Source organism: Eschrichtius robustus, chromosome 6, assembly GCF_028021215.1.
Source record: "Eschrichtius robustus isolate mEscRob2 chromosome 6, mEscRob2.pri, whole genome shotgun sequence".
NCBI classification, from domain to species: Eukaryota; Metazoa; Chordata; class Mammalia; order Artiodactyla; family Eschrichtiidae; genus Eschrichtius; species Eschrichtius robustus.
Window position 1 is genome coordinate 59,192,863 of NC_090829.1, and position 27,088 is coordinate 59,219,950.

At 39.1% G+C, this 27,088-nt stretch overlaps 1 protein-coding gene across 1 annotated transcript in view; it reads right to left on the reverse strand.

The window, feature by feature from the left end:
- Positions 1–22,740: 22,740 nt before the first annotated feature.
- PEX5L (peroxisomal biogenesis factor 5 like) overlaps positions 22,741–27,088 on the reverse strand; it is a 182,772-nt gene continuing 178,424 nt past the window's right edge. The window contains exon 15 of the mRNA XM_068545420.1: positions 22,741–24,010. Within this exon, the coding sequence (XP_068401521.1) occupies positions 23,806–24,010 (205 nt within the window). The 3' untranslated portion in view covers positions 22,741–23,805. The remainder of the gene's footprint in view (positions 24,011–27,088) is intronic.

The following is a 27,088-nucleotide window of genomic DNA, read 5'->3' on the forward strand; positions in this document are numbered from 1 at the left end:
GTGTTTGCCACCCCAACTTCTAGTCCCAATTTCTTGGGTAATTACTTTCTTTGGTGATTATCCCATTTTGTTCTCCCACTCCGGAAACTCTCCACTTCCCAGTCGGTAAGGTACTTTGTTACCATCTTCCTCAAAAATGAAAAATCTATTTAAAACACCTCCTGCCCTGACAAGCCTCAGAACTACCTTCCACTAACTCTGTAACGTTTCTGGAGTATTATCTTACTCTAACTGAGTTATAGCTATGATCCTCAAATAAGTTTTTCTACCACAGAAAGGATGTCTTTTCATCTGGAAGGCATCACGGTTGCTAAACGACATCGTCCGTGTGGGCCATCAATGGGGAGATGGCCAGTGTTGGGAGCAGGATAGGGGGATAGGATTAGATAAAATGTGGTTCTATCCTTCACCTAAGGTCAAAAATCCTAGGTTACAGAACAAGATTCTGTACCCTTAAGTTGACGTATAACATCGCCCACATAATGCCATGGAGATTCCCTAGTCAGTAAATCATCCTGAAAGAGTTTGTGTTATAATTCTCTGGATCTGTGCTGTTCAGTACAGTTTTCCATGGCCACATGTGGCTAATGACCTCCGGAAATGTGGCTTGTGCACATTGAGGTTGTGCTGTACACAGGAAATGCACGCCAGATTTGGAAGGCTTGGTACCAATAAAAGGGAATGTAAAATATTGCATCAATATTTTATATTGATTATATGCTAAAATGACCATATTTCAGATACATCAAGTAAGATGATATTAAAGTTTCACTTATTCCTTTTAATCCTTTTTTAATGTGGCTATCAAACAAATTGAAATTAGACACGAGTTGTACTTCTGTTGGACAATGCTCTCCAGACCAGGTGATGTGAGGAGGCAGCGAGGTGCCGTAGGTATGGAAGGGGGTTCTGCGAAGCATCCAGACGGACAGAAGCAGCACAAACATTTTTTTTGGAGTCGGGAGCAATGTGAGGCACAGAATGCCTTCCAGAAAGCAGATTTTTCTGCATAAGAACCAATATATCTAAGACCCCAATTAAAAACCAGAAGCAAACGAGCCCAAACCCTGTTCCTTCAGCTTTGTCCAGAAGCTGCCAACTCTGCATTTATTTTTCAAGCATCTTCCAGGTGCCAAGGATGTTAGCCACATGAGGGTGTTGGGCAGATTTGTTTCACTTTGGGCAACATTCTCTTGTGGTTTCCCCTCCCCCGGTATTGTTTTGTCTGTTCAGAGCTGGGTGTGTTGAAATACCGTGCAAATCTGGCCACTCCTCCTGGCCTCAGCTGAGGCTGATCCTGTGGCCCGCGCCTGTCTGCTTGGCAGGTTTTGATGTTGGCGCCTGAAAGAGTTTGTGTTTATTTTGCACTAATCACAGTTGTAGTTTAAAATATCTCAAATGTTTTGGGAGACTATTTGCCTGTGATGGAAAGAGAGATGGATGATTTATTGCTTCAATTGTTTTAAAATTAAAAGCTATTCTCACAATCTGAGGTCCCTTTATGGCTCTTTTTTTTTTTTTTTTTCTTTTGCAAAATGCCACGTAAACCGATTCTGCCTTTTGCAGGTTCTTATCCATCAGTGGAACAGGTAAGTTGAGACAGTGACTAATTTTATTTCTTTTCAGGGTTTCTTTGTGTGGCCCCGAGGCTGCCAGGTCCCATCAGTAGTGGAATATCGTCGATGGCATGATGTTAGCTCTGTGAAGCAGGGAGGGGCAGGGCAGGTGGGAGTATGCTGTCTTTCTCTACTGGGTGCCAAGTTGCATATTGGAATCAATTGTGAGACCTTTCTGTGGTTCCCTGGCTCTCAGTTTGCTGGTGGCTTCCTTAATGCAGGTATAAGCAGAGTCAACACTAGTTGCATAAAGGGATTTCAGCATTTTTATGACATTGTGTTTCTAGGCTATATGAGTTTCCTGTTGCTGCTGTAAACAAATTACTACAAACTGAGTGGCTTAAAACAATACATTTATTAGGTCAGAGGTCTGGAAATGGGTCTCACAGGGCTAAAAGCAAGGTGTTGGCAGGGAAGCTGTAGGAGAAAATCCATTCCTTACTTCTTCCAGTTTCGGGAAGCTGTTTGCGTTCCATGGCTCATGACCTCCTGACAGCATTGGCATCACTCCAGTGTCTGCTTCCATTGGCATATCTCCTTTTTTAAAAAAAAAATTTATTTATTTATTTATTTATTTATGGCTGTGTTGGGTCTTCATTTCTGTGTGAGGGCTTTCTCTAGTTGTGGCAAGCGGGGGACACTCTTCATCGCGGTGCGCGGGCCTCTCACTATCGCGGCCTCTCTTGTTGCAGAGCACAGGCTCCAGACGCGCAGGCTCAGTAGTTGTGGCTTACGGGCCCAGTTGCTCCATGGCATGTGGGATCTTCCCAGACCAGGGCTCGAACCCGTGTCCCCTGCATTGACAGGCAGATTCTCAACCACTGCGCCACCAGGGGAGCCCCTGGCATATCTCCTTTACTGGCTCTCCTGCCTCTTTCTTACAGAGACCCTCGGGATTACACTGGGTTCACCCAGGTAGTCCAGAATAATCTTCCCATCTCAGGATCCTTAACTTAATCATAGCTGCAGTGTTCCTTTTGGCATGTAAGGTGATTAGGATGTGGATGTCTTTGGGGGGGCCTTATTTTGCTTACCATTATAGGCTAATTACTACTTAAAATATGTTTATTCAGTGCTTAAAACTTTTAAAAGAACGAACCAATGTATTTTTTTTTTTGGTAGCGTCAAGGGAGTATTTTATTTATTTATTTATTATGTATTCCCTATCAGAGTGAGTGGTGATATCATCTACCCAGAGGAAGAAACCCTGATGTTCAATTCTTTCTTTCCTTTTACAAACATCCCAACAAATACCAAGTATTATTGTCTCTACCTTCTCATTGTCCCTGGAATCCATAAATTATCCTCATCCTCATTCTTAACTATCATGGTTCTTACTGTCACCACCTCATTCCTGGATTACTACAACAGGCCATTAAATGGCCTTCTTGCCTCTGGTCTTCCCCTTTTGCCTATTCGCTACACTAAAGCCCAATGCTGAACACCATTGCTTCTCCACTTACTCCCATCCTTCAGTTGATCCTCTTAGCCCTGATACTCCTTAATCCCCTTAATGTGACCCTAAAGCTATCAGGATCTGGCTGTGACCTCTTTCTAAACTTTTCTCTCATGCCCATTTGCCCCAGCCTCTTATTGATGTATTTATAATTTATAGTTCCTTTAACCCAGCAGCTTCTCTCTGGCCCCTGTGCCTTTGCACATGTGGTCTCGTCCTTCTCACTGTAACAGATCTTCCCCATCTCCTTCTTCTTCACCCTTCCCATTCTGAACAAATTAATTCTCATTTATTCCATTTAGATATTAATGTAGACAGTACTTCCTCTAGGAAACTAAATGACTTTCCTTTTTTTTTTCTCACACACACTGTATTTTATTTTTACAAGAGATAAATAAACTGACACAAAACATTGTAAATGGATGACCACAACAAAAGCAACAATGATTGCAATTACCAAACACGAAACACACTCATACTATGTCATAATATTGATATTCAGTCCAGTAATCCTCCACTGTAACAGCTCCTTTACTTTGCAGTGATAATTGATTTGTATACTTTTTGCCTCTGAGTCCTTGTGGGATTTTTTTTTTTTATTCAAACAGAAAGTCACAAAAATTATAATCATCCTCATCAGTTCACTCAGTCCCTTGTTTTTCATCTTGATCTTTTGTTAGCACTTTTATGAATTTATCAGTTTTCCATTAGAGTTCTGAAAATGCTTATTCATTCAGTTCAGCAGTATAGTCAGTTACCAGAAACCTGTACGTGTCAGATTCTTTTCCATGAATTCCTTGAAGATGAAACCCTTTTATAGGAACATTTTTGTGAAAGCATCAGAGTACACCCAGAACTGTCTGTAAATGACAAAAGACTTAAAAATGACCACGGTTAAAGATTTGATGAAAGTTCATAATAATGCAATTGACAAGGAAATTTAGTTATTTCTGAGATACACGTTTTAAAGTAATAACTTATAACATTATACCAGAACATATAAGATTTTTAGAAATTTCATGTAATGTCTGAAACATTTATATTAACATATTTCCATACAAATAACCCAAAGAAAGTTTAGTATTAGTTGTTTTTTTTTTAATTTGTTTTTTTATACTGCAGGTTATTAGTCATCAATTTTATACACATCAGTGTATACATGTCAATCCCAATCGCCCAATTCAGCACACCACCATCCCCACCCCACCACGGTTTTCCCCCCTTGGTGTCCATACGTTTGTTCTCTACATCTGTGTCTCAACTTCTGCCCTGCAAACTGGTTCATCTGTACCATTTTTCTAGGTTCCACATACATGCGTTAATATACGATATTTGTTTTTCTCTTTCTGACTTACTTCACTCTGTATGACAGTCTCTAGATCCATCCACGTCTCAACAAATGACTCAATTTCGTTCCTTTTTATGGCTGAGTAATATTCCATTGTATATATGTACCACAACTTCTTTATCCATTCGTCTGTTGATGGGCATTTAGGTTGCTTCCATGACCTGGCTATTGTAAATAGTGCTGCAGTGAACATTGGTGTGCATGTGTCTTTTTGAATTATGGTTTTCTCTGGGTATATGCCCAGTAGTGGGATTGCTGTTATCATATGGTAATTCTATTTTTAGTTCTTTAATGAACCCCCATACTGTTCTCCATAGTGGCTGTATCAGTTTACATTCCCACCAACAGTGCAAGAGGGTTCCCTTTTCTCCACACCCTCTCCAGCATTTGTTGTTTGTAGATTTTCTGATGATGCACATTCTAACTGGTGTGAGGTGATACCTCATTGTAGTTTTGATTTGCATTTCTCTAATAATTAGTGATGTTGAGCAGCCTTTCATGTGCTTCTTGGCCATCTGTATGTCTTCTTTGGAGAAATGTCTATTTAGGTCTTCTGCCCATTTTTGGATTGGGTTGTTTGTTTCTTTAATATTGAGCTGCATGAGCTGTTTATATATTTTGGAGATTAATCCTTTGTCTGTTGATTCGTTTGCGAATATTTTCTCCCATTCTGAGGGTTGTCTTTTCGTCTTGTTTATGGTTTCCTTTGCTGTGCAAAAGCTTTGAAGTTTCATTAGGTCCCATTTGTTTATTTTTGTTTTTATTTCCATTACTCTAGGAGGTGGATCAAAAAAGATTTTGCTGTGATTTATGTCAAAGAGTGTTCTTCCTATGTTTTCCTCCAAGAGTTTTATAGTGTCCGGTCTTACATTTAGGTCTCTAATCCATTTTGAGTTTATTTTTGTGTATGGTGTTAGGGAGTGTTCTAATTTCATTCTTTTGCATGTAGCTGTCCAGTTTTCCCAGCACCACTTATTGAAGAAACTGTCTTTTCTCCATTGTATATCTTTGCCTCCTTTGTCATAGATTAGGTGACCATAGGTGCGTGGGTTTATCTCTGGGCTTTCTATCTTGTCCATTGATCTATGTTTCTGTTTTTGTGCCAGTACCATATTGTCTTGATTACTGTAGCTTTGTAGTATAGTCTGAAGTCAGGGAGTCTGATTCCTCCAGCTCCGTTTTTTTCCCTCAAGACTGCTTTGGCTATTTGTGGTCTTTTGTGTCTCCATACAAATTTTAACATGATTTGTTCTAGTTCTGTAAAAAATGCCATTGGTAATTGGATAGGGATTGCATTGAGTCTGTAGATTGCTTTGGGTAGTATAGTCATTTTCACAATGTTGATTCTTCCAATCCAAGAACATGGTATATCTCTGCATCTGTTGGTATCATCTTTAATTTCTTTCATCAGTGTCTTATAGTTTTCTGCATACAGGTCTTTTGTTTCCCTAGGTAGGTTTATTCCTAGGTATTTTATTCTTTTTGTTGCAGTGGTAAATGGGAGTGTTTCCTTAATTTCTCTTTCAGATTTTTCATCATTAGTGTATAGGAATGCAAGAGATTTCTGTGCATTAATTTTGTATCCTGCAAATTTACCAAATTCACTGATTAGCTCTAGTAGGTTTCTGATGGCATTTTTAGGATTCTCTATGTATCGTATCATGTCATCTGCAAACAGTGACTGTTTTACTTCTTCTTTTCCAATTTGTATTCCTTTTATTTATTTTTCTTTTCTGATTGCCGTGGCTAGGACTTCCAAAACTATGTTGAATAATAGTGGTGAGAGTGGACATCCTTGTCTCGTTCCTGATCTTAGAGGAAATGCTTTCAGTTTTTCACCATTGAGAATGATGTTTGCTGTGGGTTTGTTGTATATGGCCTTTATTATGTTGAGGTAGGTTCCCTCTATGCCCACTTTCTGGCGAGTTTTTATCATAAATTGGTGTTGAATTTTGTCAAAAGCCTTTTCTGCATCTATTGAGATGATCATATGGTTTTTATTCTTTAATTGGTTAATATGGTGTATCACATTGATTGATTTGCAGATATTGAAGAATCCTTGCATCCCTGGAATAAATCCCACTTGATCATGGTGTATGATCCTTTTAATGTGCTGTTGGATTCTGTTTGCTAGTATTTTGTTGAGGATTTTTGCATCTATATTCATGAGTGATATTGGTGTGTAATTTTCTTTTTTTGTAGTATCTTTGTCTGGTTTTGGTATCAGGGTGATGGTGGCCTCATAGAATGAATTTGGGAGTGTTCCTTTGCAATTTTTTGGAAGAGTTTGATACGGATGGGTGTTAGCTCTTCTCTAAATGTTTGATAGAATTCGCCTGTGAAGCCATCTGGTCCTGGACTTTTGTTTGTTGGAAGATTTTTAATCACAGTTTCAATTTCATTGCTTGTGATTGGTCTGTTCATATTTTCTGTTTCTTCCTGGTTCAGTCTTGGAAGGTTATACCTTTCTAAGAATTTGTCCATTTCTTCCAGGTTGTCCATTTTATTGGCATAGAGTTGCTTGTAGTAGTCTCTTAGGATGCTTTGTATTTCTGCGGTGTCTGTTGTAACTTCTCCTTTTTCATTTCTAATTTTATTTTATTTTTTATTTTTTTAAAATTTTATTTATTTATTTATTTATTTATTATTTATTTATGGCTGTGTTGGGTCTTCGTTTCTGTGCGAGGGCTTTCTCTAGTTGTGGCAAGTGGGGACCACTCTTCATCGCGGTGCGCAGGCCTCTCACTATCGCGGCCTCTCTTGTTGCGGAGCACAGGCTCCAGACGCGCAGGCTCAGTAATTGTGGCTCACGGGCCTAGTTGCTCTGCGGCATGTGGGATCTTCCCAGACCAGGGCTCGAACCCGTGTCCCCTGCATTGGCAGGCAGATTCTCAACCACTGCGCCACCAGGGAAGCCCTCTAATTTTATTGATTTGAGTCCTCTCCCTCTTTTTCTTGATGAGTCTGGATAATGGTTTATCAATTTTGTTTATCTTCTCAAAGAACCAGCTTTTAGTTTTGTTGATCTTTGCTATTGTTTTCTTTGTTTCTATTTCATTTATTTCTGCTCTGATCTTTATGATTTCTTTCCTTCTGCTAACTTTGGGTTTTGTTTGTTCTTCTTTCTCTAGTTCCATTAGGTGTAACGTTAGATTGTTTACTTGAGATTTTTCTTGTTTCTTTAGGTAGGCTTGTATAGCTATAAACTTCCCTCTTAGAACTGCTTTTGCTGCATCCCATAGGTTTTGGATCGTCGTGTTTTCATTGTCATTTGTCTTTAGGTATTTTTTTAAGGTATTTTTTGATTTCTTCAGTGATCTCTTGGTTATGTAGTAACGTATTGTTTAGCCTCCATGTGTTTGTGTTTTTTACTTATTTTTCATTTCTAATCTCATAACGTTGTGGTCAGAAAAGATGCTTGATAGGATTTCAATTTTCCTAAATTTACTGAGGCTTGATTTGTGACCCAAGATGTGATCTATCCTGGAGAATGTTCCGTGCGCACTTGAGGAGAAAGTGTAATCTGCTGTTTTTGGATGGAATGTCCTATAAATATCAATTAAATCTATCTGGTCTATTGTGTCATTTAAAGCTTCTGTTTCCTTATTTATTTTCATTTGTATGATCTATCCATTGGTGTAAGTGAGGTGTTAAAGTCCCCCACTATTATTGTGTTACTGTCGATTTCCTCTTTTATAGCTGTTAGCAGTTGCCTTATGTATTGAGGTGCTCCTATGTTGGGTGCATATATATTTATAATTGTTATATCTTCTTCTTGGATTGATTCCTTGATCATTATGTAGTGTCCTTCCTTGTCTCTTGTAACATTCTTTATTTTAAAGTCTATTTTATCTGATATGAGTATAGCTACTCCAGCTTTCTTTTGATTTCCATTTGCATGGAATATCTTTTTCCGTCCCCTCACTTTCAGTCTGTATGTGTCCCTAGGTCTGAAGTGGGTCTCTTTTAGACAGCATATAGGTGGGTCTTGTTTTTGTATCCATTCAGCAAGCCTGTGTCTTTTGGTTGGAGCATTTAATCCATTCACGTTTAAGGTAATTATCGATATGTTGTTCCTATGACCATTTTCTTAATTGTTTTGGGTTTGTTTTTGTAGATCCTTTTCTTCTCTTGTGTTTCCCACTTAGAGAGGTTCCTTAGCATTTGTTGTAGAGCCGGTTTGGTGGTGCTGAATTCTCTTAGCTTTTGCTTGTCTGTAAAGCTTTTGATTTCTCCATCGAATCTGAATGAGATCCTTGCTGGGTAGAGTAATCTTGGTTGTAGGTTCTTCCCTTTCGTCACTTTAAGTATATCATGCCACTCCCTTCTGGCTTGTAGAGTTTCTGCTGAGAAATCAGCTGTTAACCTTATGGGAGTTCCCTCGTATGTTATTTGTCGTTTTTCCCTTGCTGCTTTCAATAATTTTTCTTTGTCTTTAATTTTTGCCAATTTGATTACTATGTGTCTCGGTGTGTTTCTCCTTGGGTTAATCCTGCCTGGGACTCTCTGTGCTTCCTGGACTTGGGTGGCTATTTCCTTTCCCGTGTTAGGGAAGTTTTCGACTATAATCTCGTCAAATATTTTCTCTGGTCCTTTCTCTCTCTCTTCTCCTTCTGGGACCCCTATAATGCAAATGTTGTTGCGTTTAATGTTGTCCCAGAGGTCTCTTAGGCTGTCTTCATTTCTTTTCATTCTTTTTTCTTTAGTCTGTTCCGCAGCAGTGAATTCCACCATTCTGTCTTCCAGGTCACTTATCCGTTCTTCTGCCTCAGTTATTCTGCTATTGATTCCTTCTAGTGTAGTTTTCATTTCAGTCATTGTATTGTTCATCTCTGTTTGTTTGTTCTTTAATTCTTCTAGGTCTTTGTTAAACATTTCTTGCATCTTCTTGATCTTTGCCTCCATTGTTTTTTTCGAGGTCCTGGATCATCTTCAGTATCATTATTCTGAATTCTTTTTCTGGAAGGTTGCCTATCTCCACTTCATTTAGTTGTTTTTCTGGGGTTTTATCTTGTTCCTTCATCTGGTATATAGCCCTCTGCCTTTTCATCTTGTCTTTCTGTGAATGTGGTTTTTGTTCCATAGGCTGTCGGATTGTAGTTCTTCCTGCTTCTGCTGTCTGCCCTCTGGTGGATGAGGGTATCTAAGAGGCTTGATGGGAGGGACTGGTGGTGGGTAGAGCTGACTTGCTCTGGTGGGCAGAGCTCAGTAAAACTTTAATCCACTTGACTGTTGATGGGTGGGGCTGGGTTCCCTCCCTGTTGGTTGTTTGGCCTGAGGCAACCCAACCCTGGAGCCTATCTGGGCTCTTTGGTGGGGCTAATGACAGACTCTCGGAGGGCTCACGCCAAGGAGTACTTCCCAGAACTTCTGCTGCCAGTGTCCTTGTCCCCACGGTGAGCCGTGCCCCCCCTCACTTCTGCAGGAGACCCTCCAACACTAGCAGGTAGGTCTGGTTCAGTCTCCCCTGGGGTCACTGCTCATTCCCCTGGGTCCCGATGCGCACACTACTTTGTGTGTGCCCTCCCGGAGCGGGGTCTCTGTTTCCCTCAGTCCTGTCGAAGTCCTGCAATCAATTCCCACTAGGCTTCAAAGTCTGATTCTCTAGGAATTCCTCCTCCTGTTGCCAGACCCCCAGGTTGGGAAGCCTGACGTGGGGCTCAGAACCTTCACTCCAGTGGGTGGACTTCTGTGGTATAAGTGTTCTCCAGTCTGTGAGTCACCCACCCACCAGTTATGGGATTTGATTTTACTGTGATTGCGCCCCCTCCTACCGTCTCATTGTGGCTTCTCCTTTGTCTTTGGATGTGGGGTATCTTTTTTGGTGAGTTCCAGTGTCTTCCTGTCAGTGATTGTCCAGCTGCTAGCTGTGATTCTGGTGTTCTCGCAAGAGGGAGTGAGAGCACGTCCTTCTACTCCGCCATTTTGGTTGCTCCTCCCGAACCAATGTATTTTTAAAAATCCAAGTGAAATGACTGACATCAGTGTTGTGCCATCTGTTTTGGTGAGGGAATAAGGGGAGAAGGAAATAATGGGGGGGGTAGTGAGGGGTTGTTTACCATTCAGAGAATTGTAAACTTTTAGGCCAGTGTTTGCAAGCCAGCTGCTGTTTACATTCACTTAATGTATCCCATTGTGTCCAGTGGGAGAGTTTACCAGTGTGTGTATGTGCCGTTTGAACTCATGGTCCAGCTTTTCAAACGTTGTCAGTGGCACACTTCAGTCACAGTGGAGAAATTTAACAGGAAAATGGTGAGTAATTCTCATCCCCATGCAAGCAATTATTTAAAAATCTACTTTCAGTGAGGTAGGGAGGCAGGGTGGGATAATGGCCAGGGTAGAAGCATATAGACAAGTTCAAATCCTGTTCCCAACCCAGACTAGCCGTGTGACTTTGGTAAGCACTTAATATCCTCAGACTCAGTCTTCTCGTCTGTTCAGTGGGCAGAATAATACTTGTGATGAGTTATGTAAAGCGTCTGACAGTCTGGTGGACACAGGATGTTTTTACTGTGGTATTTTGTGTTATCATTTTAACCCATATAGCGTTTTGACTCTGTGGAGGTTTTGACCCATTGTTTCAGTCTAAAAAAATTTCTTTTAAATAATCAATTATACCAACATTGATGACTTTTTTTTTCAAAAGTATTTTTTCTGGAGATAATTCCATTAAGCAAATTTATTTTATTAATCTGTATAGCATGGTTCATCATTCAATAACTACTAAACATCTATGTGCTAGGCATTGCTTTTCTTAGATGTATCAGTAAACAAAGTAGACATGGGTCTCTGCCCTTGCTGAGTGAATTTTCTACCAGGGAGAGGCAGATACTAAACATAAGAAATAAGTAAATGATATGTTAATAGCTATTGAGTTCTATGGAAAAAAGAAGATGTAGATCAGGGGTGGAGGTGCAGGTTGAGGTACGAAATCAGGTACTCAGGGAAGTGCCTGATCAGGGAAGGCATCACTGGGAGGTGAGACTTGCGAGAAGACTTGAAGGAGGTGAAGGCGTCATCCAAACATGTTTAAGGGAAGGATATGCTTGGCAGAGGGGCCAGCTGGAGCAGTAGCTCCAGGGTGGGAAAGTACCTGATACGTCGGAGAAGCAGCAAGGCGACCAGTGTGGTCAGAAGGGAGGGAGGAGGGGGAGGCTGGTGGGAGAGGAGGAGAGAGGGGGCCAGATCATCTGAGCCCGGGAGGCATTGGAAGGGCTTGACTCTAGGGTGAAATGGGGAGCCATTACAGGGTTTTGAGCAGAGCAATGACCTGCTCTGACCAAGGTTTCAGGGAGATTGTTCCTTGTTTAGCTTAGATGACAGGAGGGCAAGGACAGAAGTAGGGGCTACTGTGGTAAGCAAGGGGAGAGGGTGATGCTCAGAGGGATGGAGGGTAGCAGTGGGGGTAGTGTGCATGGGCAGATTCTGGATACATTTGAACGTAAGGCCAATAGAATCTCCTGATAGATAGGATGTGGGGTATGAGGAAATGAGAGTAGCTAAGGCTGCCCTTGAAGTTTTCGTTCTGAGCAATTGAAGAATGTAGTTGCAATCAACTAAGGTAGGAGGGTGTGGTGAGGTTACAAGTGGTGGTAGGGAAAGATGGTCAGGAGTCCGGTTTGGGGCATGCTGAGTTTGAAATGCCCATTAGACCTCCGTGGCTGATGTTGAGTAGGAAGCGGGACATACGCAACTCTGGACTTTGAGAAGTCTGGACTGTAGATATCAAATTGGGAGTGGTTGGTATCTAAGTGGTATTTAAAGCCATGGGCGTGGGTGGGATCATCAGTGGAGGGAGACAGGAAATAGAAGAGGTCCAGGGGCTGAGCCCTTCAACGTAAGTCAGGGAGAAGACGAGCCAGCAAAGGAGACTTGGGACGAGTGACCACCACTGTGCACAGAAACCAAGAGAGTGGTGCCTGGAAGTGGAAGCCAAGTGAAGAAAGCATCTTGAGGAGGTGAGAGTGACCAAATAAATGTGATAGGTTAAGTAAGATGAGTTCACTGTGAGATTGATCCACTTGGAGTCATGTGTGTTCTCCATGGGAACAGTTTGGGAGGAGAGGCATTGCAGAAAATGAATGCAGACAACTCTTTGGGGAGTTTTGCTACAGAGGAAAGCGAAGAAAGTGGGGTGGTGACTGATAGGGGAAGTGGGTGGGACTGAGAGAAGTTCTTCCTTTTAAATATGAGAAATAAGATGGTCAAACAGAAAGTACAGTGTGGAGGATGTAGGAGGGCGAGGGAAGAAGTGCTGATCCGCTGTTCTTGAACAGGCAAGAGGTGATGGAATCTGGTGCCAAAGTCAGAGCTGACTTTAGGCAGGGCCTGGAAGACCTGTGTGGGGATGGGAGGAAGGCAGAGACCCAAGTGCAGATGCCACGGTGAGGAGACCAGGAGACTGAGGCCGTGAGTCTGGGAGTTCTTTCCTGCCATCATTTTCTCAGGAAAGTAGGAAGCAAGATGGCCAGCTTAAGAGGGAGTGTGTGGGAGATGGGATTTGAGGAGAGAGGAGAAGGTAAGAAGAGTCACCCAGTTGAACTCTTTCCAAACTTTGACATTTTCCTTTCTATTTTAATGAACTTACTTTGTTAACAATTCTGTAAATTTTATAAGGACTGTCTGAGTCATCAGTTTGTCAGTCCTCATCAATTTTTCTCTATTATAACTTTTGCTATTGCAAATTTCCCTTTGCAGCCGTTATTTCCACTGGGTCCAGCTTTACCAGGTCAAATTTTGCAAATCTAAATATTGTCAAGACGATTTTGTTCTTCTTTATCAACTTTTAACCGATAGCAAATTTTACTATGAGCAGTGTTAGCCATTGTCTTGGAAATTTCTCTCAAGCCTACTGTTTCCCAGGTCAGTTTTTGCCGTTCTTTTAGTATTAAATGTGCTCTTTAGTCTGTTGTTAATCTCTAAGACATTTTTTTCACCTGGCATAGTTTTTGCGATTATGTTAATTATTTGCAGAAATATTAATCATGGACTGGATACAATTATCAGTAGAGCAAAGGCTTAGGACCTGGGTGCCCGCTGAAGTTAAAACGGCAAAATAGAAACACCCGGCCAAGGAATCCGGCACATGGTAGGTTTCAGTAAATGTTCGCTTCCTTTCTGTTTCCCTTTCAGAGAACTGGGCCTGGGAAGGCTGTACTGCCTGGATTCCACTTTTCTAAACTCAGTGGGCAAACTCAAGCAGGGCGCCTACTGAGAATCAGTAGTTTAGTTCCACAGGGCAAAATACTAAAATTAACCATCGGTGCCTAAAGTTCTGATTCCTTAAGATGATTACCAGGAGGCATTATTGGTTATGTGGTGCAAGTAAAGAAAGAATACGTCAGTCCTTTGTGAGCCCTGAAGTGCTGGCTAGGTGAGGTAGTACCTTAAGGCGCCCTATAAGGAAATGTAAAGAACCATTCAAACCTTGGTCTGCTTTTGAATACCCACACGGAGTGAAGCAGCTATCTGAGGAAATTAATATTCATGTTTAAAAAGTGGTGGGGGCATAGGAGACATAAAAAGGGTTTGAGTTATGCGAGAGGTGGGAAGAGGAGCCGCAGTTCACCACTAGGTAGACAGAACTTTTTACTGCATATAGAGTAACAGTGAAACAGGAAAGAAAGAGATAACAGCTTGATTTCACAGAGAAAAGAGAATCCCACCAAGGTTAAGTGCTGCCTCAGGTGGAAAGAGAGGGCAGTGAAGAGGGAGAGCTTGTCCCCAACTCCACTTGGCTGGCTTCAGCCCAAACGTCAGGTAAGAGAAACATTTCCTGACCACCTGTAGATGAAGGAGACCCAGTCACTCTCATACGTTACTTGCCTTGTTCTTCTAGCATTTTGCATTGCTGCACATGGCATTCTTATTTGTTAAAGTATTTGTTGAGCTCTCACAGAAATCTAAGCTCTTCAAGGGCTTGATTAAATTACCACTGTCCTGCACTAGAACAGTACCTGTACTTAGTAGGTGCTCAAATATTTGACTGACAAAAAAAAAAAAGACCCTAAAACAAATATATTTTAATACTTTTATTCTTAAAAAAAAAAAAATCACAAAATCCAATTTCAGGTTAAATAATATTTTAGTCTTTAAAAATTAACAAAGGAGGAAGATTTTTGTTTTGTATCTAAAAGTGCATTCCTATTTCCAGGTAACTTGTGCAAAATCATAGGTAGTGATATTCAATAAATGGACCTTTTAACCAGTAGTACAAATTGGATTCCATTTGATTTTAAGCAATTCTGATCCCCATATCCCATTTTGAAAGATTTCTGAAAAGACCTTGAAGCCACAGAGAAAATTTATTTGAAAACATAGTTTAAAATTGCACAAATATACAATTTAATAATGTGAAAAAGGGAAGGCATGCTTCCAATAGTAGTACAAAAATACTACCTTAATCTTGGTACTTTGCAAATTATAAGCCAATGGAGTAAATTAAACACATCAATATGATAAGAGATTTTTATGGTAGTAGTTTTATTTCAAAGAGCAATGCAGGGGAATACTAAGATGAAATCTTAATACCCAACAGAGTTGTGCTATGATATATAATATTTCACTAAATACACAGGTACATTATCATGTAGTATGCCAATAACTTATGCCCCTGCTTCCACTGCCATTAATTTACTATAGGTCACTTAATTTGGATTGGTTTTAATTTAAAAACTCAATGTAAACATTTAAGGTTAAATTTTTTTGTTATCTACTTCAGCTTAAAAATGAAATCCCAAGATTTTAAACATTATTGAGCATGATAAGGAAGCATCACAGAAGAATTTGTCTCAAATAGTATTTTAGATTAGATATGCAATATTCATAGATATACAAAATATATAGAAATATCTTTTCTAAATAGTTAATAAATGCTTGTTATAGTTTGTAAAAAGTTTACTAAATTAATCAGGTTTATTTTCAACAAATGTAAACAAATTTGGGCAATGAAAATTGAAGAGGGTTTGGGTTAGATGATATGGGGATGGGGAATTGAAAATAATTGGTAAAATTTAGGTTTGCTATATTTCCTTTATCTACTGCTAACACATTCAATCATGAACATATTTCTCACGTGGCACAATTCTTTTGTGGTATTTTTATATATCTCAGTGAAATACTCATCGTGTATGTTCCTTAATTATTTTTGTGTTGTACCATTTCCCTCTCCAAGAAATTCAAAGAAAAAGACACACACACACAGACATTTTACTGGTGAGCAAAGAACTGCCTCATTCTTTTTTTCATCTTAATATTATTTTGAGTGCAGGTTTCTAAAAGTGTCCCAATGAGCCTGTCAGGGTTTTGCTGTGACATTCTACAATGCTACAAGAGAGTTCTCTCTTGGAGAGCAGTCCTAAGAAAACAGTTCTGAGATTGAGGATTGGGGCACTTGTTTCCAGAGTGTTATTTTTGGTATTTCTGCAGAGGGTACAGGTAGCAGAAACTTTATTCAAGGCAAAATGGAGAGGTATGTGAAATCTCACACTTTAGTTTTCTGTTTTTTTCTCCTCTTAGCTGTTTAATGCCGCCACACAATGGTCTTGGCTGGGTGCTTGGGGGATTCTGTCTTGGAGCTCATCTGCATGTGTGTTCAGGTGTAGGGGGTATGAAGTGGTGACAAAGCTGTCGCTAACTGAAGACGCCCCCATTGTCTTACTGAGCTTTGTTCCCTCCATTTCTGGTTTCCTTGTCCTTATTTTTTCCGGAAGCCAGGGCCACAGAAAAGGTCAGTGAGAGGACTTTAGAGTTGGTTCTGAGTGACCGTGAAATCACCTCATCAACCCTGAATTTCAGTGCTTTTAGATGGATTGACCAAGTCCAGTTTCTCAAGGGATGTGGGCCCAAGTAGCTCACTTACTTACCATACAAATAGGGCCATGTTGAGGACAGTGGTGTGACAGACACCCCACACGCTATGTGACGTTTGTGGAAATTAAGGCCCCATGTCCACTTTGCCTTATGATGGTTTTCACGTACCTGATGTTACCTTAACCTCCCCACCTTATTTAGAATGTCAGCATTTCTAAATTAGAAAAACTCGAAATGCACTATTCAGAATTTAGAACCCCAAACCTGTGCTGAGGTAATCAACATGATTTTGTTCAGTAGCATTCAGACACATGGATTTTGTTTCTATTTTGCATCTGTTGTGCCTCAACTGGTTTTTGGATGTCTAAATATCTGGACTCCTCACAGGATTAGTTTGGCACTGGCTGCAACACTGCATTAAACCAGCCATGTGAATCTCAAGGATAAGATATTTAAAAGCAAGTAGAAAAACTAGAACACAAAGTTCATGAACAAAATTTCCTTGTTCAGAAGCAAGGAAAAATAAGCTAACCTATAAGACTTAATCATGCACTGGGTAAATTTACATTCAGTAAAGTTATTTTGCATGCTTTGGTTAATATCTGAGTAGGCAGATTTGCAAGTGCTAATGCATGCTTTATTTTGGTACATGAGGTTATATGTTTTACTTTTTAAAAACTGCCTTTTTACAAACCTTATGCCAGAGTTCATCTACAAACCCTCTTAAAAAATATATAGATCTGTCTACTTCTTAGTTCAAAACAGTTTAATTTCAACCAGTTCTATAAATACTGAAATGATAAGGAAATGGTGCAGTAAAATCTGGCAAGGGAATACATTTGAAATTATTTTACAAAGTTGAAATCATGCATTGCATGTGTAATAATTTCTAAAACAGAAGGCCTCAAAAAGATGGCACACAAATTAAGCCTTCAGAATACCCTGTTACTAGAATGCTTCTAGAAGAATTTCAAGTAATAAAACAACAACCACAACAACAACTAACTTATTACAGTCCAGTTGATTCAGGGACAAATGAGAAAGGGACACAAAACAACCATCTTGCTTTTTCTCTCTATTCCCAAGGAGCTCACAGACAAAGTTTATGGTACAGAGTTTGGGAGCTCCTGTTATAAGTAGGACTAGCTACAGTTGTATTCAAGTCTTGCTTGTATAGCACAAATATACTAGAAAGATTTATCTAATATTAATATCTAGACATGGTGCTAAGATTTAACATAATAGTTCCTTCAAAGAAAAGAATGAGGCAAGTGGCAGAAACCTCTGAAAGTGAGTGGGTACTGGACATTTCAACCCAGTTAAGTATCACAAATTTGCCATTCTAGTTGAAACACAGATCGACTGAGAAAGCAGAGCTCATAGTTTTCTACTAACGTTTCCTGGTGGATAAGATCTGCCTTTCTTTCAAGGAGTCATGGGGAGTGAGCTTGGGAGAAAGCAAAGGGAATGATGACTCAGTATGATTGGCCCAGTAAGTGGATGCCTTATTTCTCCTTTTCCCTAACCCTCCTCCACCTCACTGTGAAGGTACAGGAGTACATGGAAATAGCTCACTAGACACACTTATATTTTGAAATTCAGCAATGATCACTGGCCTTCTCTGCATTTTCATCCCATTGACTAGTGAAATTGGTCCTCGAAAGTCACGTTTATGAAATTGAGTGGTCATTCTAGTAAAGTATTACCATCCTCTAAGAGATCTTAGGCTATTTATTACTCAGTAACACAAGAAAAAGATACTCAGCGCCTTCCGAGAATGCCCCAGAAGGTAACCCAAAACACTCTACCCTTTCAAATGGAAAGAGTAATTTAAATGACAATTTCACACCATGAAGATAAGATACCAGAACACAGTGCTGCCTTAAAAAATGTCACAGTTAAAAAAAAATGTATACAATAAAGACTGTTCTAAAATCTTGCTACTTTATTTTTGGTGGTGCCCTGATTTCTATAAACTTTCATGTGCTTTCTAGTAACTGTTTTTACTAAATTTTGTTAAAAAGTATCATTGTATAAATGAATTTATTTACAAAACAGAAACAGACTCAGATTTTGAGAACAAACTTATGGTTACCAAAGGGGAAACGTGGCAGGAGGGATAAATTAGGAGCTTGGGATTAAAATACACACACTACTATATATAAAATAGATATCCAAAAAGGACCTACTGTATAGCACAGGGAGCTCCACTCACTGTTCTGTAATAAGCTATATGAGAAAAGAATCTGAAAAAGAATGAATATATGTATAACTGAATCACTGTGCTGTACACCTGAAACTAACACAACATTGTAAAATCAACTATACTCCAATAAAATAAAATAAAAATAAAATTCAAAAAAGTATTATTGAAGGAAAGGTATCTTGGATTAGAAGAACTAATATTGTTAAAACTGCCATACTACCCAAAGCAATCTACAAATTTAATGTGATCCCTATGTAATTACCCATATTTTTCACAGAACTAGAACAAATAATCCTAAAATGTACATGGAACTGTAAAAGACCCAGAGTTGCCAAAGCAATACTGAGGAAAAAGAACAAAGCAGGAGGCATAACCCTCCCAGACTTCAGACAATATTACAAAGCTACAGTAATCAAAACATCATGGTATTGGCACAAAAACAGACATAGGGATCAGTGGAACAGAATAGAGAGCCCAGAAATAAACCCACACACCTACAGTCAATTAATCTTTGACAGAGGAGGCAAGAGTATAAAATGGAAAAAAGACAGTCTCTTCAACCAGTGGTGCTGGGAAAATTGGACAGCCACATGTAAATCCATGAAGTTAGAACACACCTTCTCACCATGCACAAAAATAAACTCAAAATGGCTTATAGACTTATATGTAAGACATGACACCATAAAACTCCTAGAAGAGAACATAGGCAATACATTCTCTAACATAAATCGTACCAATGTTTTCTTAGGTCCGTCTCCCAAAGCAATAGAAATAAAAGCAAAAATAAACAAATAGGACCTAATCAAACTTATAAGTTTTTGCACAGCAAAGGAAACCATAAGCAAAGCGAAAAGACAACCTACAGACTAGGAGAAAATATTTGCAAGTGATGTGACCAACAAGGACTTAATTTCCAAACTGTACAAACAGATCATAAAACTCAACGACAAAAGAAACAACCCAATCGAACAATGGGCAGAAGACCTAAATAGACATTTCTCCAAAGAAGACATCCAGATGACCAACAGGCACATGAAAAGATGCTCAACATCACTAATTATTAGAGAAATGCAAATCAAAACTATAATGAGGTACCACTTCACACCAGTCAGAATGGCCATCACTGAAAAATCTACAAATAACAAATGCTGGAGAGGGTGTGGAGAAAAGGGAACCCTCTTGCACCGCTGGTGGGAATGTAAGTTGGTGCAGCCACTGTGGAGAACAGTATGGAGGTTCCTCAAAAAACTAAAAACAGAGTTACCATATGATCCAGCAATCCCACTCCTGGGCATATATCCAGAGAAGACTATAATCCAAAAAGATACATGCACCCCTATGTTCACAGCAGCACTATTCACAATAGCCAAGACATGGAAACAACCTAAATGTCCATATAAAGAAGATGTGTTACATGTATACAGTGGAATACTACTCAGCCATAAAAAAGAACGAAATAATGCCATTTGCAGCAACATGGATGGACACAGATTATCATACAAAGTGAAGTAAATCAGAGAAAGACAAATACCATATGATATCAGTTATATGTCGAATCTAAAACATGACACAAGGGGAGGAAGGGATAGTTAGGGAGTTTGGGATTGACATGTACACACTGCTGTATTTAAAATGGATAACCAGGGCTTCCCTGGTGGCGCAGTGGTTGAGAGTCTGCCTGCCAATGCAGGGGACACGGGTTTGAGCCCTGGTCTGGGAGGATCCCACATGCCGCGTTGTGACTAGGCCCGTGAGCCACAACTACTGAGCCTGCGCGCCTGGAGCCTGTGCTCCGCAACAAGAGAGGCCGCAATAGTGAGAGGCCCACGCACTGCGATAAAGAGTGGCCCCCACTTGCCACAACTAGAGAGGGCCTTCACACAGAAACGAAGACCCAACACAGCCATAAATAAATAAATAAATAAATAAATAAATAAATAAATAAATAAATAAATAAATAAATAAATAAATAAATAAATAAATAAATAAATAAATAAATAAATAAATAAATAAATAAATAAATAAATAAATAAATAAATAAATAAATAAATAAATAAATAAATAAATAAATAAATAAATAAATAAATAAATAAATAAATAAATAAATAAATAAATAAATAAATAAATAAATAAATAAATAAATAAATAAATAAATAAATAAATAAATAAATAAATAAATAAATAAATAAATAAATAAATAAATAAATAAATAAATAAATAAATAAATAAATAAATAAATAAATAAATAAAATTAAATTAAATTAAATTAAATTAAAATGGATAACCAGCAAGGGCCTACTGTATAGCACAGGGAACTCTGTTCAATATTATGTAACAACCTAAATGGGAAAAGAATTTGAAAAAAAATAGATACATGTGCTTGTATAACTGAATCACTTTGCTGTACACCTGAAACTATCATAATATTGTTAATCAACTATACTCCAATATAAAATAAAAAGTAAAAAAAAATGGGAAAAAAGATACAAATCAAAAGAGAAATGGACTCACAGACATAGAGATAAGACTTGTGGTTGCAAAGCGAGGTGGTTGGAGAGGGATGAATTAGGAGTTTGGGGTTAGCAGATGAAAACTATTATATGTAGAATGGATAAACAACAAGGTCCTACTGTATAGCACAGGGAACTATATTCAATACCCTGTGATAAACGATAATGGCAAAGGATATAAAGAATGTATACATATGTATAACAGTCACTTTGCTGTACAGGAGAAACCAACAGATCATTGTAAATCAACTATACGTCAATTAAAAAAAAAAGTATTGAAAAACTCCTTGGGCAACAATTCTGCACTTCTTGACAGGTTAACAGCCTATGAAAGTCTTGGTTCTGACTTACACAGGTGTCTTGCAGAAAATCTTACTGAATGCTCTGCACATTACCAAATTATGATGGGAATGGAAGGTTGTCTCCTCTAATGCAACTCTTTGGAGCCTGAAGTTACTTTGTATTCCAAAAGCAAAACAAAACTTGGGCAGCAAAATTTGCCACCACTTAGCAACAATCAAATCAAAACATCCCACATTTACCCTACTATCAGCCTTTACATTGTTACTGATCTCCTGTAGGTAGTGCCAGCAAGGCTAAGAAAACTGCCTATCGTTATTGCAAAATTCAGTGACTGTTGAAAGTATAGAATGACATCATAAATAGAACACCTGTAAAGTCTGCTCCTAAAGGACTATGATGGATGCCTGTCAGCTGGCCAGCCAGTGAATGCACAGGGATTGGGAGGAGGTACATGCAGAGAATGGATGCTATTCTATCAGGGATATTCAAGCAGGCAGCTGTCATGGGTTGGAGACGGGGCCCCAAGAGTCCTTCCCCAGACTGAGTTTCTAAGATGTTAAAATTCTAAAGGATACCGTTTATTCTTTAGAAAATATTGTTGAGCTTTATCTTGCTTCTCAGACTTCAGTGAGAAGGCTTGCCTGGGTCGTGACTCCTGCCCAACAGTGAATGCCTTAATGCCCTGCCTCCTGCTGGCCAGCTGGAGGCATCACCTAGCCCAGGTGGGCTTTGACATGTAGATAAATGCCTGGCACCACCATAGTGCCCTCAACTCTTTGTCTTTATAAACTAGAATAGGTTATGATGTATGGAAGCCTCAAGTACTTGTGGTTTCATGTGTCCCTGGGACCCCTTCCTACCCCCCGAGACTTCCAACATAACGGAAGAGAGGATTTCTGCCTGTACCTGGAGTTTGATGTCTCAGCATGTATGTACATTTCCTCTCCCCTCTCCCAGCAGAAGCTAACTCCCCAGTCAATTATACTCTTGACCCAAATGCTGTTTTGCAGGGTAACTATAATCACGAATGTAACCAGCTATTACTAACCAAAGAATATGAAGAAAAAGTTGGGATCAGATTGCTTTGGGGAAGATTCTGGAAGAAGGAAGGAGACACAATAAAGAAGAATGGGACGACTTCCCAGGATAAATTACTAGAATTGGACCATCAGTGAAATTATATTTTGGTTACCATTTTGCAAACAATTTTTCTAATTCTTTAAAAAAGAATGGTGTCTTTCCAACTAATCACCAAACTCCCAACAGGCACAAAACGCTCTGAAGAACTGAGTGGAAGGTAACCAATTAACCACCACCGCCAGCAGAGAATTCCCGATGCTTGACAAATGTGCAAAGTGAAAGCCAGGCATGCATCTTTCATATTAAACCACTGACATTCAGTGTGGTTCAGCTAGAAAATACTGATCTTCTATCACTTAGAATGCAAAAGGGTGAGCAGTGCAGATTATTATGGAACTAAGAAAACACAATTTTAAGGAAAAGATATATTTATCACTCTTAAATACTATTTAAAATGTTAACAATTTAAAAGGAATATTAACTGTGCAGAGCAGTTAGAAAGCAAGGAAAATACGACATTTAAGCAAGTTAACGTTAACTCAGTAGAAATCACAATATCATCAAACTTTCTTCCCGCGCAGAATCTGTGAAGAGATACTACCTTATCTCTTGCTTAAGTTCATACAGTCCCAGAAAAGCACGTGAATAAGATCTGTGTTCGACATATTACACCCTATGTCATATCTGCTTTAAGAAAAACGTTCCTTCAAAACGCTACGCTATGAAAAACTATTTTCAGGAACTGTTATTTGGTCCGTTGATCAAACAAGGCTGAGTTCTCTAATCTTTTACCTCCAAGTTAAAAATTGGAGCAACAAAACAAAACTCCAGCAAGGCATAAATAAGATATTAAAGTGCATATATACAATCCCAGAAAAGTTTTGATTGGGAAGAGCAAAAATTTCTAGTGCAAAAACTGCTTTTGCCAGCAAAGCTCCCTCTCTGGAATCAAAGGGCAACAATAAAAGTTAAAATTGGAACAGGTTTAAGCAATGCCTCTCTTCAGTCAAGAGTTAATATATGTGCATGCACCTTGGCCCAAACTATGTTCAATCTGGTAAAAGGGGGAATTTCAGGGGACAGTTCAGAAACACAGTTCCCTGATCCAAGGCAGTGCTTTCTCCAGGTGTCCCATGAGCAAGTTCCTTAGATGTGTCATCAGTTGCAAGTGGGGACAAAACCCCAAAGAACAAACTTGCAATATGCTTGCAGTTTGTGAAGAGTATTCACACAGTTACTTAAATCTTGGTTTGTGTCTATCAATTCTTCTTTTGAGCCCGACCTTGACTATATAATGTTTTGTGCTTTTGGATCTGAACAGAGATTGGGCATTGTCTGTAGGAATTCCCTTAGGTTATATCACCATAGCCTTTTGAACATCCGTTTTATCCTTTTTGGAATTCATAATGAAATAGTTTTGCATTTCTCAGTACAATTACACAGATCAGGGATTCTTTTTATTCTTTTCTTTTCCTTCAAGGATCCAAGTTGAAAGCTCTTAGGAGGACATCCAGGTCACCGAGATTAGCTGCCTGGAAGAGTTCCGGTTGGTCCATCAGAGAAAGGGCAATTCTGAGGGCAGCCCAGATATTCCCAGAGATTGCAGGATGAGGAACTTGCTGTTGATTCCTGCTCTTTCTTTGCAAACTGAGGGCAGTGAGAAAATTGCTGACCGCTTCTCTAAGAGGGTAGAAAAACAGGCATTTAAAAATACAACAGATTTCAGAGTTAGCAAACTTAGAAATAAAACAAAAATGAATTAAGTTATCTTAGTCTAAAATCCTAAATCACCTCTCTGGTGTTTTGGATCATCAGGTGAACAACTTTCTGATTCTCTCATTATTCCTCTGTGAAAAGTCATTGTTAAATATAGTGAAGTCAGAAAGAAAAAAGGAGAGCAAACTTTATGTTAGGTATGTCATGTGGGACAGGAAGAATAATAGCAAAACCAATCCTAACTCATTAATGCATTTGATTTTCTCCTACTCCAGGAATGATCTGAAGACTTAATACATCTGCAGATGTGATTTATATAACCAGAGGAGGCATCTGGCCTTACTCAGAAACGAAGTAGCTTAACTTTTCTCATTAGTTTAAATTTTCTCAAAGTAGGAGGCAGCCGGGCTGAGTTGAGTTTGTTATCAAAGCAGCTGGACTTGGCTCCCAGTTGTTTAGCCTTAGGCATATTTCTTCTGCAAGCCTCAGTTTCCCCAGCTGTATTACAGGGAGAATAAAAGTCATTTTAAAGCCTTGCTGTGAGGTGCAGCTGAATCATTTATGTGAAAGCTCCTATCATTAAGTTAGGTCAATAGTTCTTCACGTGGTCTGGGGAACTCTGGGGATCAGTGAGGTCAAAATTATTTTTATAATAATACTGAGGTGTCATTTTACCATTTCACTCTCATTTTCTCATGAATATACAATGGAATTTTCCAGTGACTATATGATGTGTGATATCCCAATAGATTGAATGCAGAAGCAGAGGTGAGAATGTGTCTTCTATAAGCAAGATAGTAAAGAAATTTGTAAAAATGATAAAATGTCACTCTTTTCACTAAACTGTTTTGGAGAATAATTTTTTTTGTAAAATATATAATTTATGTTAACATGTAATTAGTTTATTATTATTTTTAAATGAATCTCAAACTTTTCTGTTTCTAATATGGTAAATATTGATAGGTATAACCCACATAAACAAAAGCCCCTCAAGGTTCTCAATAATTGTTAAAAGTAGAAAGGGGTCCGAAGAATACAAAGTTTGTGACCCACTGAGTCAGATGCTGTCCAAAGGCCTAGCTCCCGTGGTCCATTACCGTGCTCTGTTGCTTGTGTGCCTGGTGTACCTGCAGGGACTGCTCTCTTCAGCTTTCCTGTCACCTAGGGACGTGTAATATGTATCTGACAAACTTGTCTTTGCTAAGAATGACGCCTCTTTCACCTGTATCTTCTTTACTCTTCTTAAAAGCTTTTCACATACTTGATCTCATTTAATCCTATGAGGTAGTCACTGTTAAGCATCTGGTAAGAAACCATAAAGAAAGCGAGGCTGGATTTCTGATTCCAATGCACGTGATCCAGGCATTTGCTCATCTATATTGTTAGGTCTGCCCGGAAGTAAAAGGCAATTGGGGAATGGCTGCGCTGTAGGTAGCAACCTGGGTAATGGAAGGGAGTGGGTGTTCTCATCACCCCTCTCCTGGGTTTCTTGTAACCAAGGAAGAGAAGAGGATTTATAGCAGATGCACACGGAGAGTTTACTTTGGAGGCCCTTTCTGGCTTCCTCGGCACAGGAAGGCAGCTCGAATGACAGTGACTCCAATTCCTCTCATCATCCTAGGCCTGTAAGAACTCTGGGGAAGGAAGATGCTGGAATGCCCTCCTGCAGGCCCTCCCGCACAGGCTGCTCCTGCCCCGATGTGTGGCACTGGTCTCCGAGGGCCGTGGAGAGTAACAGAATAGTCGAACCTGTTAGCCTCGTCAAGCAACTCCAGGTTTTCTCACGAAGATAGCCTAAACCTTTTCCCCAACTTGAGAACTCAGAGGCCTTTGAGGGGACTCAGAAGACTGTACGCGTACAAGTGGGAATAGTTTTCAAATGTTACACACATATATGTGTGAATAAGTTTAAATTGTTTTAAATGTTATGTCATGATTAATAAAAAGCACATTCATTTAAAAGTACTCTTCATTTTATAGTAGCTTTCCCTCATTATACTAATACTAAAAACATTACATATCAAATGGGATGAGATTTATGTTTTTAATTAAAAAGGGGTCCTCACTTTTGAAAAGGTTAAGATTTTTTTGTCTAAGTTCTACTTTGAAGTTCCTACTGACAAAAGGGTAGCATTTTAAGCTCCACCCAGGTTTCATGCCAATTTCCTCTCCTTATTTCAACTGTATACAGTAGGAGGAGAGGCCTCGCCTTTGACTCTGTATAGAACGTGTGAGATGACAAATAGCGCATGTTATAGCTACATACACAGACACCTGTGGTTCTTGAGGGAGAAGCCCCAAGACTGGTGGATACCAACTCCTGGCTTTCTTCTGGGCCACATCTCTGTTGAGGGTTGTTATTTCCTAAGCACCCACTTATACCGCAAGTGAAACTTATTTTCAGAATGCATTTAAGGCTTATGTCTCTCTTGATGGCCTTTTTTCTCAGGAAAAAATGCAAGATGTTTATTACTTCACAAGGTTTCCCATATCCTACATGACAATAAAAGACCCACATATTTTAGACAAAACACTTTGCTGTTCCAAAGTATCTATTTGATTCAAGTGGACAGACTCAGCAAACAAGAATACAAGATGCACAGTTAAATTTGAATTTCAGATAAACAATGAATAATTTTCAGTATAAGTATATCCCATGCAATATTTGGGAAATACTTATCTTAAAAACATATTTGGTATTTATCTGAAATTCAAATTTAGCTGGGCATTCTGCATTTTATCTGGCAACCCTAAAACTGACTTGCTCTTATACAGGAGACTTTCTGCTTGAGATAAAAAATTCACACCTCAACAAAGTTTGTCCATTTCTACCTATTATGGATTTTCATGGCTTCCTGCAAATAGTTGCCCTACTGAGTCTTACATCTGTGAATGTCAAGAAAATATTTTATTGGCCCCTCAAGTATTTTTTTCTACACTAAGGAGTTACAATTAAAACTCATCCTGAAGCTTTAGAAAATTTACATGCTAAAGGAGGCCTTTCTAAAGCTTAGTGTGTAAATCAATGAAGTTAGAACACTC